The 22,176-nt window shown below is 43.0% G+C and overlaps 1 protein-coding gene across 1 annotated transcript in view; it reads left to right on the top strand.

Moving 5' to 3' along the window:
- ZSWIM2 (zinc finger SWIM-type containing 2) overlaps nt 1-22,176 on the top strand; it is a 1,244,853-nt gene that overhangs the window by 849,066 nt on the left and 373,611 nt on the right. The window contains exons 7-8 of the mRNA XM_044075126.1: nt 5,443-5,502; nt 19,214-19,256. Coding sequence (XP_043931061.1) covers nt 5,443-5,502; nt 19,214-19,256 — 103 coding nt within the window. The remainder of the gene's footprint in view (nt 1-5,442; nt 5,503-19,213; nt 19,257-22,176) is intronic.

The following is a 22,176-nucleotide window of genomic DNA, read 5'->3' as shown; positions in this document are numbered from 1 at the left end:
TACAAACCTAGCCATAACAATTCCCTGGCTATTTCTTCCCACACTATTTACTTCCCTGGATCCCTGTCTAGCAGGGCGACTGACGTGATCCCCGGGGTGAATTTCCTTTCTCCCATCCAATCGTCAAGGTTCCTTTTGAAGAGGGCCAAAGAGGCACTCTGCTTGACATGTATGGGCAATCTATTCCAGAGTATGGGGAGTCTCTGGGTCAGGAACCTATCCCTCCAGCATGTTTTGTTTATTGTGATGACAAGGTTTAAGTCCCTGGAGCGTGTGGCTCTGAGGGATTGGGATTTTTCTAAGTGTAGCATGTCCAACAGCTCTGGGTTTGACATGGCTTGTATGTTAAGCAGAGATTGCCTCTGAGTAGACGATATGCGACAGAGTATAGCTGGAGTTTTTTAAAGCGGTCAGCGTAGGGCATCTGCTTTAGGCCTGTGATTCTTTTAGTGAGGTATTTCTGCGGCCTTTCCAGTTGTTGCAGATGTCTTGAGAGGTACATACCAAACGGGGCATTGTATTCTATAATGAGTACAGTGGGACAATGACCTCCTTTTTTCTGGATGAAAAGCCCTTAGTGATGAGGTGTGCCACATAGAAGGATTTCCTGACTGTTGTGGCGATGTGGTTATCGAAGGTGAGACCACTGTCCACCTTTGTCCCTAAGTCTCTTATCACACTTTCAGTGTTTAGTGTATTGCCACCTATATGGTAATTCACGGGGTACATGTTTTTTCTCAAAGGGGATAACTATACATTTCTTGGCATTGAGCCTGAGCCCATGGCTCTGGCACTAAGCATCTGTTTCTGTAAGGCTCTTTTGTAGAGTATCCACATCATTTTGGGATTCAATAATGGCTCCCAGTTTGCAATCATCTGCAAACTTTGTTAGCCCGAGTCCCTTAGTGTTGGCCTGTACTTCAGAGAAGTAGATGCCAAACAAGAGCAATCCCAGGACTGAACCCTGAGGTATTCCACTTGTCACTTGTCTGGAGCTGGATTTGGAGTTGGCTACTTTTACAGTGTGGGTTCTATCAGTAAGCCAGTTAGCAACCCATTGGATGACGTAGGGATTAATGCCCAGCTTAGTAAGTTTATCTATGATTCCAGAGTGGAGGATGGTGTCAAAGGCCTTGGCAAGGTCTAGATAGGCTGTGTGGACCACCTTACCCTTGTCCATGGCCCTGGAGACTGATTCAAAGTCAATCAGGTGCAGGAGACAAGATCGGCCCTTCATGAACCTAAACTAGGTGGGGTCCAGTGTTTGAAGGTTGCCAATGTCTTTGTTTATAAGTTCCATGATAATATGCTCCATGGCCTTGCAGATAAGGCTCGTCAGACTGATGGGATGGTAGTTTCCAGGATCCAAGGTGGATCCCCCCTTGTGGAGTGGGATAAATGTAGCTCTGCGCCACTCAGTGGGCACGAAACCTGAGGTGAGGCTATGATTAAACATGACACTTAGGTGAGGTGCCAGTTCATATTGTAGTTCTTCATATTGTAGTTCATGTAGTACACAGCCCGGGATGTCATCTGGTCCCATGGATGCTGTATTCTTAGCTTTGGAGAGTGCGTTTTTTACCTGTGTGGCCATTATTACTGGAATTTGGCAATCTTCCTGTATTGAGATGGGCCATTTAGGGGGTGAAGTTGGCACTAAATCGATCTGCCAGGATATTGGCAATATCTTTCAGATCAGTATATTTAATGCCATTCTGTTTTAGCTCAGAGCAGATCTGAGCATTGCCATTTAGATTCTTGACATAGTTATAGAATGCCTTGTGGTTGTCTTTGGAATCTTTGGTAATTTTATTTTCGTAACTAGCTTTGGAGGATTTTATGAGGGATCTCAGTTTCTTACTGAGGCTGGTAAGGGAGTATTTTGCATCCTGGGATTTTCCTCTTTTCTGCAACAGTTTCTTCCTTTTTTTGTAAAGTTTGTTTATGGCAGGGGACCACCAGACTGGCTTCCTTTTTTTGGATGAGAGCATCTTGGTTCTATTTGGGATGGCACGATTCATGCATGAGTGGATGTGCTCATACAGTGCCTTAGTGTAGGATTCAGCAGTTGAACTTTCAGTTATCGTCTGCATGGGTGTCATGAAGTTTGTCACTTCTGACTTGAGTAGCATGAAGTTGGCTTTGGAGAAGTTTTTTATGGAGGTTTCCTTACTGGGGGGTGGGGGTGGGATGTGGATGTTAAGGGTGATTAGCTTATGGTCAGACCTGACTAACGAGGGGGTGACCATAGGTGTGGAGCATCAATTTTCCATGTTGATAATGACCAGGTCTAGGATATTGGAACCCCTGGTGGGACTATGGATTAGTTGATCCAGGGCATTGGAATTTATGAATTCCAAGAACCGTTGGGCAAAGGTGTTGGTACATGAGTAGTTTTCCCAGTTAATGGCAGGGTAGTTAAAATCACCCAGTATTAGGGTGTTTGGTTCTATCTTAATATTTTCCAGTATGTTTAGAAAGGCGTAGTGAGAATCTTGGGGTATGGTGTGAGATCTGTAGCAAGCTACAGTTTGGATTGCAGTCTTACCTAGTGTTAGTTATGATGAAAAGGATTTCTACGTTGAAGGGGCCAGCCTTCCTGCAGCCTCTTTGCCTTACGTTCAAAGTGCAGCAACTACCCTGCCCTGCCCCCCCCCCCCCAGGGGAGTCACTGCGGGATCCTTTTTTATACACTTGGTCCCTGGGATTTCTACATGCTTTCTTCTTTTTCCTCTTAATTACAAAGTTCTACAGAAAGCAATTCATTTGAGGAGCAAAGTAATAATAATTACTCCTTATTGGTCACAACAAATATGTTTTTCCCTTTTTTCTTTGCATTATCCAATGTGAAAACCATGGACTTGGGACCCGGCTCCAGACCTTCTGCCCCATCCAGACAGTTTGACTCAACTGTACATTCTGAATCTCAGCCCAACAGCTTGATTCTGCATGGTGTCTCCACTTCCACTGATTGCTAGACAGTCCAGGCTCTCCTCCCTGACTGTCATATTTTGTTGTCTTCACATAAGGCTTCTACTAGAAAGATTTACAAGAGTAAATGGAAAAGATTTGTTCACTGGGCTCTAAACAAAAATGTAGACACCCTTTCAGCACCAATCACAACTATCATTGACTTCTTAGCTATGATTATCAATGAAAGGGCTAGTTTTTCCACTATTAAAGTTCAATTGGCAGCCATTTTCAACTTTCATCTGAGCATAAATAACTCTACCTTAGCCTGCTTTAAACTTTGCAAAGCCTTCCATAAGGCAACGTTTCTGCTTAGACCCTCATTAAAAGACCCCACGCCTCCTTGGTATTGAAATATTGTGCTTCAGGCCTTGATTCAACCACCTTTTGAACCTTCGGCCAAGGCTGACCTCAACTTTTTATCTTGAAAGACCATATTCTTAGTGGCCGTTACCTCAGTTAGAAGAATATCTGAACTCCAAACTCTTTCTTCAAAACCGCTTATCTAATTTTTCACAAGGACAGGTGTCTTTACAAACTAATCTGTCTTTTCTATCCAAGATAGTTTCTGAGTCCAGTATCAATCAGGTCATTAATCTCCCAGTTTTCTTTCCGAACTTCTCAAAGGAGAGTATATGCATAGACAGCTTCATTTTTACCCTCAGAGAACCAAAGACTTAAGAAAATCTGAACAATTGTGTATTTCCTTTTCTTCAATCAAATTAGGCAACCCAGTATCTAAAGTTACTTTTTTCTAAATGTTTGACTGATTATATTACTTTTGTCTATGGAAAATTGAGTTTACCTTTACCAAAACCCCCTAGAACCCATTTCACTAGGTTTGTAGTGTTTCTTCAACTTTTTGGTCTAGAGCATCCTTGGCTGATGATTCTGCAGTTGCAACACAGGCTAATCATTATATCTTTATTGCTCATTCCAAACTGGATCTGGTCCCTAGGGGCAGAACAGCCTTTGACTCAGTGGTACTCTGGAGTATCCTACCTTAGGGTCTTACCAGGGTTGTGGTAGCTGGGGACTCTGTCCCATCAGGTGAGGAATAAAATAAAATGACAACATCAGATTCAAAAGTTAAGTACTCACCATAAAGTTCTAACTGTGTTGTTCATTTTCATTCTTCAACCCCCCAACCTCCTACCCCCTCTTTAGTTTTTTTCTGGAGAGATCGAAGAGCATTAGAGGAATCTCTGATCCTTGTTTGAGCTCCAGCTTCCATTTTCATATTCTGCCACTTTCCTGTTGTATCTAGGAGCAGCAAACTCAACCCGAGGGATATTAGGTTGGTGGAGCATTGTGGGTAAATGGAGGAGCTTGACAGTTCTAGGATCCTACATGGAAGTAGCAGAGTTGGATTAGAGTCTCGGATCCAACCCATCAGTTGAGGAAGAATGAAAATGGACAGTTGAGGAATCACAGAGGTCTAGTCCCGATTCTAAAAAACAGTTGTTCCTCATGATACTAAAATACTTATTAAGTATTCATTAATATAGTTCTGTAATATATAGTTGCAATGCAGTATTGTAGTGCACTGACTGTAGTGGGCTGTTCCAGTACTGAAGAGAAATCCCCACTGCATGTCAGAAGTGTAAGTGCAGGCATAACATGAGGGTATGCCCATATGTCTGCAGCAGCATTACAGACATACAAGAGGAACAGCACACAGGGATGGTGTAATGTAGGCAGTGGCTGTGCACATAATACAGTCATAGTCATTCCCTTCATACACAGAGGGCAACTGTGACCGTTCTTTACTACTTGAAATGCTGCACACTACCATGGTGGTATAGCCAAAATACAGGTGATCTTGTAGAATTGGCTGTCTTTGGTGAATATTGAGAGTATGTATTGGGATTAGCTATCTTTGGACTAAGCCATAAATAAGTAATGACTTTCATTAATGTAAAGTGTATAACAGTAGTCCATGGTATGGCGTCCCTTATATATGGAACAGCTAGTAGTCTCTGGCATTGTGTGTGCATTGGCAGATTCAAGTCAGCCCGGGAGGCAGAACAGAATTATGGGCTCAGGATGGCACTGAGTGGTGGCACAGGCCTTCAGCATTGTTACACTAGGCCTTTTGGAATCCAATCCTATTAGTACTACAAACATACTGTAATAGTAAAGACTCAGAACAGTTTTTTGTGTGTGTTATGTTTTTTATAAGACAGGCTTGAGAAGGTGAAGTTGTAATAATATGTCAAAAGAGTTACTAAGCAGGTGGGAAAATGACAGATTAAAGGTCTTCATTTTTATATAGTTGGTTGGCAACCTATTTTTTTAATCTAAGCTGTTTTTTATCATATGGATGCTTTGCATGCCAGAATTATTAGCCATTCAAAAACCTACTTTCAAACAGATATTTTATAATGGGTGCAATGTGCTTTGCTTTTACAGTGAAGTTCGATAATAGCTTACCTGGAACATTATTTGACATAATAAACATATGTTTTGCAGAAGAGAAACCAAGGATGGCTGTCAGCAGAGCAAGTTAAAGATCTTCCCTTGACTCATACTGTAAATTCCAAACTTATCCAGGAGCACAAAAATTCTATGTTCATGCATGTGGAAGAACATATCAGGCAAGTTTAGAAATCTGACATTGTGACATATTGCTTGCGCAGCTAAAGTTACAAAACTATATTGCAGTAACAACACAGATATAAAAACTAATAAAGTAATCTGCGTCAAAGAATCCTGAACAGTCAGATGGAGGAAATAATGTTTAATGCATAGAACCTTCATCTGATGAAATCCTATGATTCAGAGGATGAAAGTACTCAACATTAAACTTTTTTTTTCTCTGTTTGAGTGTTGAGGATTGATAAAGTCCTATAATTTAGAGGAAAAAAGCACTCAACATTAAACTTTAGTTATTTTCCCTGAGTGTTTGGGTTCCTTTAATGCAGATCACTTTGGTTATCAGGTAAAGTAACAGTAAAGTCTTAAAGTTAGTGCTTGAAGTATGCTGATCTCATGGTGGAGTATTTACCAGGTTTGAAATATGTACTGTAATGGAGGCATTAGTGAATAGCTGTATGCAAACAGGAAAGTTTATATGACTCATACTGTGACATAGCTGATCTAGTGTAGTCTAATATGAAAATGATTTTCAAAAGTCAGATTTCTATGCAGTCATAAAATTTTAAAGTTTCAGATAGCAGACTTGTATGAGTTAGATATTTAGAGTCAAGAAGTATGAGCAGTGCATCAGAAAACTTATTTTTATGCTAAATCAGTCTGATGTTGTCCTTTTCATTCTTCCTCACGAATGGGTCTAGGATCCAATCCTCAGATCCGACTCGACCACATAAGCAAATACCTCATAAGGATTTCCATTTATACTGTATTCCTTGCCTAGGCCATGATCACAACGTGCCTGGCTGTCGGTTTTGTGCTAGACTTAACCAACACACTATTAAGCGTCAGTATATTTTTGCATCAAAGTATTTCGGAAACAGATTTAACTACCCAGAAATGTCGTCGGATAGCAATCTGACTACCGGAGTACATAAAAAAATGCAAAGAAAAGGATAGAGAAAGGCAGTCGAGATCCAAAACCGATGACGAAGCTTCTCCTAAGCCAGTCGCCGGTTCGCCAGTACTCAGTGAGGCACCTTTGCAGCCCCTGATACTCGCTACCTTCGAGTCGCAGGCCTCTACCGACACCCATGTTGAGTCCGGCATGCCGCAAGATACTCAAGGTATTAGACCGACGGATGTATCTCCCTCAGATGGGTCCGGAGCCACTGAGCAGGCACCGGCTTTTGAGGGTGTATTCAGACCTCAACATTTGTACATCAAACCGATGACAGCTGCAAAACCAAAGACAAAAGCAACTTCTAAACCTAAAAAAACGATGCATGAGCCACGTGCACAGGCCTCTATGCCTAAAAAACAGATGATCAAAATGGCTGAAGACCTTATTACCTTGATCAGGGGTACCACTCCCCCTCCAGATAAGAGGCCTAGGCAAGACACTGATTATGAATCTTCAGATCAGGTTTCTGTTTCTTCTGATTCCTCTTCTGATCAGGAAGTATCTATACCTCCCTATGAGGATTCTGATGCTGAGGAGTCTATTCCATCTGCATCTCCTCCTGAGGATTATTCATTTGGAGAAACCTTGCATACTTTGAGGGAGCATTTTCACTGGGAGAGTCAAGATTTCTCAGAATCAAAAGAGAGGCTCAGGGATTTCCTTCTTCTCATTCAGCACAAGCCTTTAGCCATTCCCCTGTTTTAGACATTGTGGATGATGGTATTTTCGGAGTCAAGCTTGACCCCTGACTCCTTACCTCCGGCTCCCAGCAAACCTGACAGATATTACAGAGTACCCGACTCACATAAATTTTTATTTAGAAACCCTGCTGCTGATCCTGAAACTATTTCACAGGGTCCAAAGGGAGTTAAGAACTCAACAGCAAAACACCCTACTCCCTCTGGCAGAGATTCTAGGGCACTGGACAGATGGGGAAAAAAGGTTTACACATCTGCAACCTTGGCAATCAGGGCCTTAAATTGTAAATTTCATATGCGTAAGTACTAACAACATGTTATGGGATTGCTGAAACAGAAAATTATGTTGATTTCAGAATGTGCAGAAAATAAAGAATTGCAGGAATTGTTGCATGCAGCTGAACAAGTTGGAAAGCATACTTTGCAATGTGGTTTTGATTCTTTAGAGGCCTCCGGCAGGGCCGCAGTTACTGGATCTGTGATTAGGAGGCATGCCTGGTTAAAGGAACAAAATTTGCCTGATCATGTTAAAGCTAAATTGCTAGATGCACCTTTACAGCATGATTCTCTGTTTGATATTAAGGCAGAAGAGTTTTAAAGAAAATGGAAGACAAAGCTAAGTCTATGCAAACTGTTAAAGATTTCTTACAAGTGCAGCCACCAAGATTCAGTACACACTGGCTTACAAAAAATTGGTCCTTTCCTGTGTCAGACAGAGCTCAAAGGGGCAAATCCAGATGCCCTAATGGTTCCAGGTACCAGGCTCAAGACTCATACAGGTCAAAGCAATGGGGCGCATCCACCTCCAAATCTTGAGGAGATAAAGCGCAAACCTACAGAAAGCAATCCCAATGACTTCCCTTTTCCTACACCAAGCACTTATCTTTTGGCAGCACCTATAGGGGGAAAATTAGCACTTTTTGCTCAAAATTGGCAGTTAATAACCCAGGACAAGTGGGTACTAAATATCGTATCACATGGATACATATTTCATTTCCACACTCTGCCAATGACGAATGGTTGGCCAGATCTGCCAAAAAAGCAATGGGCAGAGGCACAGAAACAGGTTACATCCCTCATGGATATGGGGGCCATTCAGACAGTACTAGAACAGGAAAAAGGACAAGGTTTTTACTCAAGACTGTTCTTGGTACCCAGAAAGGACAGGGCCTGGTGACCAATACTGGATTTATCGATTTTGAACACATACCTGGACATTCCAAAATTCAAAATGCTCACTTTGCAGCAGCTTCTGCCCATGCTGGGCAAGAATGCTTGGCTGGTGACTTTAGACCTAAAAGAGGCATACCTGCATGTCCCAATAAGACAGTCGTGCAGAAGATACTTCAGATTCAAGGCTGGCTTAATGCATTACTGATTCTCTGCACTGCCCTTTGGCTTATCTACTGCGCCCAGGGTCTTTACAAAGTGCCTGGCACCAGTAATTGCATTTTGCAGACAAAGAAGTATTCAAATATATCCTTACTTGGACGACTGTCTCATTCAAAGCAGAGAACAAGGACACTCTTCTACGACACCTGGCATTAGTGAAAAGGCTTCTAACATGCCTAGGGTATACAATAAATGAAAAGAAATCACAATTGGTACCCTCTCAAAAGATAAGATTCCTGGGTGCAAGCTTGAATACAACTTCCCAGATGGCTTACCTCACGCTAGACAAACAAAGGCAACTGACTGCTTACTTCAAACTGATGGCAACAAAAACCCAGTCTTCTGCAAGACAAATTCTGCAGGCTCTGGGCTTCATGGCATCCTGCATCCTAATAATTCCATATGCAAGACTGCATATGAGGAAACTTCAATGGTACCTAAAAAGTTTATGGAGCCAACATTCACACAGTCTGGAAACAATGATTCCTCTCATTCCCTGCCTGCAACAGGAGTTTCTATGGTGGGCAAAGGCCTGTCACCAAAACATGGGACGGGCCTTCATTCTACCCCCTGCCAGCCAAACCTTAACAACAGACGCATCATATTATGCCTGGGAGGCCCACATGGCAGGAAGATGCATTCAGGGCATATGGGCACCAGATCAAATGCATCTACATATCAACCAAAAAGAGATGCTAGCTGTTTAAAATGGCCTAACAGCCTTCAAGGACTTAATTCATCCAGGACAACTACTGATAAAGATGGACAACACCACAGTCATGTGGTATATAAACAAGCAAGGGGGCACGCACTCATACCCCCTTTGCAGATTAGGCACTGTGGGACACAGCTTTGACCTACCAAATACATCTTCAAGCTCAATTCCTGCCAGGAAAACAAAACACTCTGGCAGACGATTTAAGCAGAAACCTTATGGATCTTCACGAGTGGAAACTAAATTCACAAGTCTTCAGCATGATAACAGAAAAATGGGGGAGCCCAGACATAGATCTATTTGTCTCTCCTCAAAATTATCAACTGAAAAGATTCTGCACAAGGACTTATCACAGACAAGCATGGAAAGTGGATGCCCTATCCTTCAGTTGGAAAAACCTATCAGTTTATGCCTTTCCTCCTCTGCCTCTTCTACTCAAGGTCCTCCTAAAAGTCAGACAAGAGAAGCCAAAGATGATATTAATTGCCCCAGACTGGCCCCGCCAGTACTGGTACCCAATCCTAAGGAACTTGTCTCAATACCCAGCTTGGACCTTGCCTCAGAAACCACAACTTCTGTCCCAGAAAAACAATCAGATCCTGCACAGTCAATTACAGACTCTGAACCTGGCAGCATGGCTAATCCTGTAATCATACAAATGACACCTCTCAGTAAAGCTGTGGTGGATGTCATTTTGGAAGCCAGAAGGCCTAGTACTAGAAAATCTTATACTGACAAATGGAAGAGATTCTGTGCTTGGAATCAAGCACAAGGAACTGATACAGCAGAACCACATATTCCTCAGATATTACAATACTTAACTGAGATGCTTGACAAAGGCCAATCTTTCTCATCAATCAAAACCTATGCCTTTGCCATTTTGGCTCATGACAATACAGAGCCACCAATCCTTTCTCATCCTTTACTAAAGCAGTATCTTAGAGGAGCCAAAAATTTAAGGCCTCCTAGAAGACCACCATTACCTGCATGGGACCTCAATTATGTTTTGGAAAAGCTCACCCTGCCTCCATTTGAACCAGCTGCTACCGCTGATATAAAGTTCTTATCATGGAAGACAGCTCTGCTACTAGCAATTACTTCAGCAAGAAGAGTTTCAGAGCTACAGGCCCTCATGGCTGTAGATACTTTTATCATATTTTACCCAGATAGAGTGTCTCTGAGGACAAATCCTACTTTTATGCCTAAGGTCGTTTCCAGTGTGGCTCTTAACAAACAATTCATCTGCCAACTTTTTATCCAAATCCGCAGAACAAAGGGGAGAGAATTCTGCATTCCTTGGACATACACAGACAGCTAAGATTCTACTTGAGCAGGACTAAAGCTCTAAGAAAAACTGAGCAATTACTAGTGCCATATGCTGCAGGATCAGAAGGAAAGGCTATTTCAACGCAGACAGTTTCAAAGTGGATAAGCCATTGCATCTGTTTCTGCTACTTACACCATGGCAAACCTGTGCCCAAGGGCATTAAGTTTCACTCCACCAGAGCTGCAGCTACTTCAGCAGCCTTTCTCAGAGGAATACCAACCAAGGACATTCTAGAGGCTGCTACTTGGAGTTCTGTTCACACCTTTACAAAGCATTACCATTTGCCACTCTACTCTAAGTCGAGAGCAGGCTTTGTCACTGCAGTACTGCAGGGCCTTATAGCCTCACCTAATGCTGTTTAGCTCCAGCCTCCCAACCATAGCTTTGGGATTCTACCCAAATGTAATGCAACAGTGAAACACGAAGAACATAGTACAGTTGTGTACACTTACCATAAATGTAGATGTTCGAGTGTATTCACTGTAGCAGTCCAGGTTACCCTCTCACCATCCCCCTGTCATTCTACAGTTTATCTTTCCTTCTCTATCTTCTACAACCTATGTGGTATATTTGCTTGTAGATGAAGGTAAAGTTTATATTGATGCATGTATATATATATATATAAATATTTATAATATTGCTACCTTTTTGGGGGCACCTGACATGGGGGGCAAGAAAAACTAAAGAAAATGGCATCGGCTGCATGTTTTATACCCCTGACGACCTGACGTCATGGAAGAGGAGACAGCAACCGACGCAGGACCCAAGACTTTGGAATTCAGGCCGACTATGGGCAACCTGCCAGCAGATTACCCAAATGTAATGACTGCAACAGTGAATACACTCGAACATCTACATTTATGGTAAGTGTACACAACTGTACTGTACTGTGTTTCAGCTATATGGCGATTCTGAATGCCCATGACTTTTTTCTTATTATTATTTTCTTATTTTTCAATAAAGCCAAACCCCGCTAGCTGTGGATATACATATTTCAGCTTTGTTTGACCTCATCAGCATAGCACAAGCAGAGTGTTTGACTAACTAGTGGGGTTTGGCTTTATTGGCCTGAAATTGTCCATTAAAATGACTTAAAAAAGTCATGGGCATGGGGAGTCACTGAGGGATTCACGACCCCCCCCCCCAGGTCTCCTCTGTGCCTCTCCTCCTCCTCCTCTGATTCCAAAGTTCTTACAGAAAGTGAACAGGCAAAAGAGCTCAGTCATCCTCATTGTCCCCCTTCTGGCCTTGACAGGTATGGTTCCCCTTTCTCTGGTCTCACTTGAGATATCCTCTCACTCAGGCTCTCTTATCTCTCCCATCAGGAATTCATAGGTTCATAGATTGGTACTAGGTTAACTGCCCTTGTAGGCCATTTTAAGCCTAGCCAATTACCCCATGTGAGTACCAAATCCTGCATTTTGTGTTTGTAAGGTAAACACCTTAACCATTATGCCAACATACCATTCTCCACGCCCTCAAATCGACCGTATGGCTTCTCAGTTTCATGTGATAGTAAAATGGTCTAGGCTTGCTTCTCCAGTTTGTGAAACTGTCTTGGCCTTCCAGAAAGCCTCCACCAAGAAAATCTACAGAAGCAAATAGAAAATATTTTCTGTATGGGATTCCAAGGAAAATATTGAGCCTTTCTCAGCACTTATTCAGCCATTCTTTTTTTTCTCAATACTCTTTTTAAGGAAGGTGATAGTTTTTCTACAGTTAAACTTCAGTTGGCAGCCATATCAAAATTCCATGCTGGAAATGAGTCAATGTTTTTGGCATCTTCCAGGTTATGTAAAGCTTTCAAGAAAGGAGTCTTCCTCCTCAGACCTCCAGTAAAGGTTCCCAACCCCCCTTGAGATCTGAGAGTGGTCCTTCAAGGGCTAAGTCAGAAACCTGTTGAACCAGTGGAGAAATGCGAAATGAAGTTTCTCTCTTGGGAAACAATCTTTTTAGTAGCTATCACATCAGCAAAAAGAATCTCTGAGCTCCAGGTCTTATTGGCTAAGCCTCCTTACATTGTTTTCCTTAGGGATAGGGTATCCCTAAAACCAGCCCTTCCTTTATGCCAAAAGTGGCTATGGAGACTAACATTAACAATCTATACAGTTACCAGTTTTCTTTCCTAACTGTATTAATAATGGTGAATATATGCTGCACCTTCTTAATGTTGACAGACAATTACATTTTTACCTTCACAGAGCAAAACAGTACAGGAAGTCTGATCAGCTGTTTGTATCCTTTTCCCCTAACCACTTAGGTCAGGCAGTTTCCAAAATTACTCTGGCCAAATGTCTTACTGATAGCATTTTGCTGATTTATTTTCAAAAAAGGTTTGGAGTTGCCTCAACCTGCTAGAGCTCATTCCACTATATCTGTGGCTACTTCATCTGTCTTTTCTTTAGGAACTTCCACTGATGACATTTGTGCTGCAGCCAATTGGTCAAAAACTCATTCCTTTGTTACACATTACAAAACAAACAATGTCTCAAGAAGTAGACCTTCATTTGGTTTGACAGTGCATGTCGTTCCTTGAGGGCCTCCTGAGAGTTACGTAGCTGGGGACTCTGACCCATTTGTGAGGAAGAATGAAAAGAACAACATCAGATTTTTAATTTGTGTACTTACCAAAACTTAGCATCTGTGTTTTTCCATTTTCATTCTTCCTTACCTTCCCTCCCAGCCATCACCCGGCCCTGTCTCTCCTAGAAGGATCTTTGGATGATACTGATATTGGAACTGTCATGTTCCTGGTTCGAGCTTCATTATTGTTCTTGTGTCTGTTCTGTCCCTACCAGACAGTGGGGAATAAGGCAGCAGGCTTGATCTGAGGAGTTGGGGATGGAATAGAGCATTATGGGTAGAGGGAGGAGCTCGAGTTTAGGATCAGAAGTCTTGTACATGCAGCTGAGTTGGATCTGAGAATCAGATCCTAGACCCATTCGTGAGGAAGACTGAAAGCGGACAACACAGATGCCAAGCTATGGTAAGTACATAACTTCTAATTTTCCACTTTATTATGTTATCACAATTTTGTAATGTCAGTTCAGAAACAAAACATGCTCCTTTTAAATTGCATAATGTTTGTGGTGAGATATTTATAATGGATAATTATCACAGCATATTTGTAATCTGTAGGATCTGTTTTGTATTTCTTTGAACTTAAACATTTGTAAGGCCTGAGTCCAAGAAAAAAAAAATGAAATTACAAGCACATGAAATTACAGGCAGCACAGTGGTGCAGTGGTTAATGTTGTTGCCTCACAGCAAGAGGTTCCCTGGTTCAATTCTCAGCTGGGGTGTCTACGTATCCTCCCTGCGTTCGTATAGGTTTCCTCCAGGTACTTCGGTTTCCTCCCACATTCCAAAGACATGCATCTGGAGCTTTCCTTCCCGGGCCTCTGCTGAAAATAGGCTGTGTCCTAGTCGGACTTTCCCAGTCAACAAATGTTAAATAAATGTTTGACATGCTTTTCAGTTGAAACATCTTTGAAAGAATGATTGCGAGCAATTAAAAATAGGGCTAAATTGTGATGCCTGACCTTATTTCCTTAGAAAGGATATGATATAATACAGATCTGGCTGCAGGAAATAATAGGACTTAAGCCATAGATGTTAACGCTTTTGGCACATTTAGCTCTCCCAAATTGTAACTTCAACCATATCCCATTATGCAATGCTTCCTTCTGCCTCTACAGTTCTTCTCAGTCACAAATGTTCTTCAAGTACAGCAAATAATCCCAGGCTGTATTTTTTTAAATAGGGTTTTTAGTGGTATTTCACCTTTTAAGAAACCTGGTATTCTATATAGTATTGGATATTTCCTTTTAGGGACTTTTCAGCTTTAAGCTATTTGGGGACCGATTTTGTGAAAATGTACCGGTTATGTAAACTTTGTGCTATTGAATGAAAAGTTTGGTGTTGGGAAGTGTTTTAGAATGTTAGTACTTGTGTGTACTATGTGACAATGTACCCGGCATTTTTTCTATCAGACTAATTGAATTTTTTTTTTTTTTTGGACAGGAATTTATTGTGGTGTTTATGCATTACTGTGTTTGGAGATACTGTATGTGAGTGTAAGTGTAAGTGTGCTGCTTGACAGCGCTTTTTGACAACTTAACTTTCAAATGACTCATTCCAGCAAAGCTTACTGCCTTTAAAACATCCTCCTTTGTTCCTTGGTTGCAGCACTTATACTCACTCTGCTCCAGCTATTACATCTCCCATTGTACTTAGAAAGAAAGCAATGACTTACCAAAAAATGCTTGCTGACTCTGCAGGCTCAGTCAGTGCCTTAACCAGTGGTGGTTGAATCTGCAGTGGCCATTAGTCATTCCTCAGACTACTCCTTTACCTCTCTGGTGTCCTGTTGTGTAGTCCTTTCAGACCCCATGAACCAGTGATCAGCCATGTCCTCTGTGGCTGTTCCATTGTGCCACACAATGGAATAGGCATTGGAAACTATCACTTCTGGGTCAGCGAGATGCTCTAGGCAATGTTGATCAGTGTAACCATGAAAATAAATCTTTACACAGGCCAGAAGTGCCTTATCTGTGTCCGTCTTCATCCAAACCTGTAAAGGAAAAAAAAGTTTAAAATTATTCATCTGAAGACACGGTGTCTATTAGAAAAGATGTTTTTTCTTTCTTTGACTAGGTAGTTGTTAGAGGCTGCTAATCCTGGTGATCATAAATCCTTACCTGAAAATAATGTAAGCAGAGATATTCCTGAGGAAAACATGTCAGAGTATTCTGATATAGATAGTGACAAGTGCTACTTCTGCAGATTTCCAAGCACAAATCTCTGATTCAGAGGAAAATTGGTCCTTACAACTTTTCTTTTTCACAGAAGATAGCCAGTATAAATGAAGCAATCTGATGTTGTCAGTTTTCATTCACTCCTCAACTGATGGCTTCAGATGTGATCCTCTGATCCACCTCGGCCATTGTTAAAGCTTGTGGCAACCAAAAACTCTCAAGTTTCTCCCTTACCCATAATGCACCGACCCTAAGTTACTTCAGATCTTGTTTGCCACTTTCAGCGAAAGATGTGGTTGACTTAGCTCTCGAGATTTTTGAGAGAAGTGTTTATTATTATCTTATAAAACCCTCCATTTCTTAAAGTTTAGATATAATTCAAATATGATGTCAGAAAAAGGTCTGCTGGATTCAAAAAGTGCATTAAGTGTGGGCTCAAGTTTCCTGTGTCCGATGCTCACACTTTGTGTTTACTGCTTTTACATTGCAGGAAGATTGTTCTGCTTTTCATGGCTTTAACCCCAGGGCCGTAGTTGAAAGGAAAAATAATCTTATTTTGAAAGTTTTCTTCCCTTTCTCTTTTGGAGAGGCAATAGTAAGGCTCGGTCTCTTAAAAGTACAGATTCAAAGTCTTCTTCTCTGAGACCATCCACATCATTATCTCAGGTCTTGGAGCAATCTAGAAAAAGATCCAAACCAGATCCAACCTCACCCTCGATCTGAAGAAAAAGAGAACAAAGTGATGGATTTGACTTCCACTGATCTGATGAAAATGTTAACAGATCTGACTATCTCCAGCCCTACCAACTCAAGTCTCATTTATCTACCAAGGACAAAATATTCACCATTTGTGGATCCAGTGCCCTCAAGGGTGCCCTCACTGTTTTTGGAGCATCACAGACCCAGGTTCCCAGCTGTTGTTTCCACTTGTTCTTTCAGAAGTTTGATGGAAGAAGATGTGGAAAGAGTGGTGTGGAAGATTCTCTAGGTACTGATGTCTTACCAGCTCCTACCCCTTTAGGTCAGGAAGTCTGTTCTTCTACCATACTCCCACTACAACTTCCTCATCTGATTCCATCATCTGTTTCAGAGTCCCTGGATCCAAGCCATCCAGCTCTGTCTGGCTTGTATCCAAGTATACCAATATCTCCGGATTTACAACTTACTGTGGGTGCTCCGGTTCAGTCTGATCTGGAGGGCTCTTGGAGCCAAAGCTTCCCTGTCAGATCTGCGGTGTTGGAGTTGACTCCAAAGTTGTTGCAGCCATCTGTGCACCTCGGGGCCTCAGCATTGTATAGCTCGACTCCGGCTTCCACCTTGGGGAGATTGCCTTCAGAGCAGGGGAGGACAGCAGTCCAAAAGCTTGTCTTTTCAGATCTAAGGTCTTCTCTTTCACCAAAGTGGTCAGTCTTCAAGGCTGTGAAGAGGATTTACCTGCCCAAGCACAATAGATGGATCCAACCCCCTCTGATCTTCAGCCTTTTACCTAGATTTCTGCACTTGGAATGTCATAGGTTCATAGGTTCATACTAGGCTATCTGCCTTAGGGCATTTATAAGCCTAGCCAGAGAGTGTGTGGCTTTCGCCACCCCTTGGAATGAGAATACTATGCCCATTTAGGGTTTAGTTTACTGTGCCTCTGTCTAGTAGTGACACAGAGATGACCCCCGGGGTAAAACTACGATCTCCCATCCACTCGTCAAGATTTCTCTTGAAGAGAGTCAGTGAGGGGCTCTGCCTAACATGGACTGGGATTCTGTTCCAGAGTGTAGGGAGCCTCTTGGTTATGAATCTGTCCCTCCAGCACATTCTATTTATTTCTGTGTTGAGGTTCAAATCTCTTGCTCTCGTGGCTCTGGTGGAATTGGATTTTCTGAGGTGGAGCATGTCCATTAATTCTGGATTGGACATGGCCTTGTACGTCAGGCATAGATCGCCTCTGAGTAGGCGGTATGTGACTGAATAGAGCTGGAGTTTCTTCAGCCGGGCAGCATATGACATATGTTTGAGACCCTTGATCCTCTTGGTGAGGTACTTTTGGGGTCTTTCTAACTGCTGCAGGTGTCGAGTAAGGTACATCCCAAATGGGGCATTGTACTCAATTATGGGCCTGATAAGGGAAGAGTATAGGGGCACTATGACCTCTCTTGATCTAGATGTGAATCCTTTCCTGATAAGGTGGGTAATATAGAAGGTCTTCCTAACCACCTTGGCAATGTGAGTGTCAAATGAGAGGTTACTGTCAACTTGGGTCCTTAGGTCCCTGATTACTTCTTCCGTACTTAATGGATTACCACCTATGTGGTAATTTGTGGGTACCTTGTTTTTCCCAAAGGGTATGACTATACATTTTTTGGCTTTCAGTTTAAGGCCATGGCTCTGGCACCAGTTATCCATTTCTATGAGGCCTTTCTGAAGGATGCTTGTGTCCGCTGGAGTATCAGTTATGGCGCCCAGTTTGCAGTCATCTGCGAACTTTGTCAGCCACAATCCTCCTATGTTTGCTTGCACCTCAGAAAAATAAATGCCGAACAAGAGGGGTCCCAGGACCGAGCCGTGTGGGACATCTCTTGTGACTGGCTTAGAGTCTGACATGGCTCTGGCAATTCTGACCTTGTGGGTTCTGTCATTGAGCCAGTTTGCAACCCATCTTATGACGTATGGGTTTACATTTAAGCTGGTGAGCTTGTCTATGATGCCTGAGTGGGGTATTGTGTCGAAGGCTTTTGCAAGATCAAGGTAGGCTGTGTGAACTGCCTTACCCTCATCAATGGCCTTAGTGACTGTTTCAAAAGAGTCGACCAGGTTCAAAAGGAAGGATCTGCCCTTGACAAAGTCGAATTGGGTAGGATCCAGTGTCTGTAGGTCCCCACTGTCTTTGTTTATGAGTTCCATAATGATCCTCTCCATAGCTTTGCAGACCAGGCTCATCAAGCTTATTGGGCTGTAATTTCCAGGGTCCGTAGAAGCACCTCCTTTGTGGAGTGGGACCACTGTTGCTGTACGCCATTCTTTGGGTACGTATCCTGTAGTAAGGCTAAGATTAAACAGCAGCCTTATGTGCGGGTTTAGTTCCTCTTGGAGTTCATGTAGCACGCAACCCGGGACACCGTCTGGTCCCATTGATGCTGTGTTTTTAGCTTTGGAGAGGGCGGCTCTCACCTGGGCATCTGAGATGTCAGGAAGGCTACACACTGCTGAGATAGATATTTCTCCTTTTGGGGGGGATGGGGGGAGAAATTTGCACTGAACCTGCCTGCCAGTATGTTGGCAATGTCTGTGGGTTCAGTGTATTTTTTGTCATTTTGGACTAACTCTGAGCATATCTGGGAGTTTCCATCCAGGTTTCTAACATAACTAAAGAAGGCCTTGTGATTGTCTTTAATGTCTTTTGCGATTTTTCTCTCATAGTTAGCCTTGGATGATTTTATGAGTGATCGTAGTTTTTTGCTAGTACTGATCAGAGATGCCTTCCCTTTTGGGGATTTTGCTCTGTCATGTAGTAGCTTCCTCCTCCTGTTGTAAAGCTTGTTAATGGCTGGGGTCCACCAGACAGGATGCCTGCCTTAGGGGGAATGGGTCTTTGTTTTATTTGGGATTGCATGATCCATGCATTCTTGAAGGTGTCCGTAGAAAGCATTTATAAAGGATTCAGCGGTGTGGGCTGTGGTTTCCACTGGCCCAGGGGCCTTGAAGGATACCACTTCAGTCTTAAGAAGTGTGAAGTCAGCTTTTGAGAAATTCTTTACTGTGGTCTTTTGTGCTGGGGGTGGGGGTGGGTTGTGGATTTCCAGTGAGATTAATTTATGGTCTGATCTCACCAATGAGGGGTATACTTCCGGTGTGGAGCATTGTGTCCCCATGTTTGTGATGATCAGGTCTAGTATATTATCTCCTCTTGTGGGAGTGGTGACTAGTTGTTCCATCGCATTTGAGTGTATGAATTCTAGGAACCTTTGGGTTAGGGTGTTGGGGCTTGAGTAATGCTCCCAGTCTATGTTTGGGTAGTTGAAGTCTCCCAATATGATGGTATTTGGAGAGACATTCATACTCTCCAGTGTCTTCAGGAAGGCTGAGTGGGGTTCCTGAGTTTGAGAGGGTGGTCTGTAGCATGCTACAAACTGTAGGGCAGTTTTGCCTACGGTTAGTTGCACATGGATGGTCTCCGATGCTTCGTACGTTGCCACTAACCTGGAGGTGTGGGTATCTTTGATGAATATGGATACTCCCCCTCCTTTTGTGGTTCGGTCCAAGTTTTGGGGCCGAAAAGCATGATATGAGGTATAACCTGGTAGTGCTGAGGTGCTCTCAGGAGCCTTGAACCAGGTTTCAGTCATTGCACAGACATCGATGTTCTCCATACTGAGGAGGGCTTCGAGAGCATGCATCTTGAGGTTTAGACTTCTGGCATTGAGCAGCATTACCCTTAGTTTTTTTCCACTTGTGTTTTCTAGGGAGGTGGGTTTGTCTTTTGAGCCTTGCCTAAAAAAGGCACTATGGGAGTGGCAAGAGCCTTGGCCAATATCCGGAAGGCCAGGGGGTGACAGGTGCAAGCCATCCCTTGCAAAGCAGTGTGGCTTGTCAAGCATGTCATCCCAAGCAGACAGACATTGGATCCCCTTAGAATGACACCAGTAATTGAGCCAATTGTTAAAGCTGATCATTTTGTCTTTGTACTGTGGCATCATTCTTGGTGAGGGTAAAATGCTGCTCAGGGTCAGGGTCATACCGGCCTGGGCTATATAATCAGAGAGCTCCTCTATGTCTCTTTTCATGAAGTCCAGGGAGATACGTCTCAGGTCATTCACACCGGCATGGACAGTGACCGAGTCATATTTGTACTTGCTTTGGAGTGACCTGAGTGCTTGTGTTATGTGGCGGATTCTAGCGCCCGACAGGCAGCTTACTGTAACCTTTTCCTTGTTCAGTCTGGTGAGCGGGACGTCAGTGTGTCTGACTATGGAGTCACCTATTACAAGTGTATCAGGCATGTTGTTTAGCCTTAAGGGCTGTGACTGTTTGGCACAATGACTTTGTGAACTATGTGTTGCATGTGCTATGTTTTGAGGTAGTGGTTGCTTGGATGTCTGCTTTGGAGGCCTCTGTTGTTTTGGTAGATTTTTAATTAGAGCCTCTGAGTATGTTTTTGTGTGTTTATGTGTTTGGTTTGCAGTTGTGATAGGTCTATCTGAGACTGGGTTTGTGGTGTGTGTGGTTACCTTCTCCTCCTGACTGGTTTTGCTAGTACTGAGTCGAGAGAGCTCAGTCTCCAGTTTGGCTATATAGTTGCATCTCTCACATATATACCACAGGGACAGCCAGTTTGAGGGCCCCCCATGCTTCCCAGGAGGGTATCTCAGTTTCTTCTGAAACATCCCCAGAGCATCCCACTGAGGAGAAATATAAGAGGAAGCATGTGGACTTCTCAGAAGAGTCGCTCACTGAGTGTATAGACTTCAATGAAGGTGAAGGGTCCCAACGATCACCTCCTGAAGATGTCTCATTTGGAGACATCCTAGAGATCCGAAAGCAGAGAGGTGGTTGGACTTCCAGCAGTGCTTCATCTGAGAAGTTGGTATTCCTGGAGGCTTTCAGTACTGGCCTGTCTGCCTCCTGAGTTACTCAGCTCACCGATGAGCTTCTTGAGTTAGTCTCTCGGCGGGCATGGAAGGAACCCAACACAGTTGAACCCATACCCAGGAGACTGGATAAGATTATGGCACCACCTTTGAGGAAGGAGTTTTGAGCTAAAGGAGTGACCATTGATGCCATGTTCATGGCAGCAGCCACTAAGAAGAAACTCTACAAGGAGAGTTCCACTATTCATCCCCCTAACAGGGAGTCTAGGGGGATGGACAGGTTTGGGAAATGTGTCTATGCCTCAACGACCTTCACCTTAAGGTCGCTGAATTATTTGGCACACTTTACTAGGTTGCAGAGGGATTTGATTAAGGAACTGTCAAACATCCTCTTAGGATCCATGTCTGCAAAGGTCCAATCATCCGTGGTTTCTCAGTTGGCTACCCTGTAATCTATTTTGAATTCATCCATGAGGCTAATTTTGAACATAGCTGAAGAAACCTCATTGGCAGAGAGTTCAGGCATTTCCATCAGGAGACATGCCTGGATGCACTTATGTGATTTTGCAAAGCTCTTCAAGTCTTCATTCGCCAGTGCTCCTTTTGACAGCGTGTCTTTGTTTGGCCCCAAAATAAGGGATACATTATCCAGGTGTGAGAAAGATGGAAAGACCCTGTCTGCCTTGGGCGTATATTTTCAAACCCTCAGAGATCCTTTTCTAGGAATCAGTGAGGTGGTCAGTAAATGTGGTTCAAGAAATCTTAGGGTCCTTTCCAGGACACATGTGGAGGAAATTCCCCCAGGGGCAAAGGGGGGAATTCCAATGGTTGACTCCGCCCATGTGGCATAGGTGGCCCACAAAACCAGGGGACAAGAGATTCTTCTTTGAAAGACCTTATCAGTGCTCCTGAAAGGAGGCCCAGTTGTCCCCTCTGGAGGCAATCAGGGGTTGCTTATCCCTGCACCAGAGAGCCTGGCTAGACATAACAAAAGATACTTTAGTGCAGAGGATTATTTCCAGAGGTTATATAATACCCTTTTCCCTTCCTCCTCCAATCTTAAAGAGAATCCCTGATATTTCACCCAGTTAGAGAGAACAAGCAGCACTCCAAGTAAAAAAGCTGCTAGAAAAAAAGAGTCATCCAAGAGGTTCCACCAAACCAGATAGAATCCAGAACTTA

Source organism: Protopterus annectens, chromosome 6.part0 (genome assembly GCF_019279795.1).
Source record: "Protopterus annectens isolate FY-2018-M chromosome 6.part0, PAN1.0, whole genome shotgun sequence".
NCBI classification, from domain to species: Eukaryota; Metazoa; Chordata; order Ceratodontiformes; family Protopteridae; genus Protopterus; species Protopterus annectens.
The sequence above is the reverse complement of the archived record's forward strand: the minus strand, read 5'-3'. Positions and strand labels throughout refer to the sequence as shown.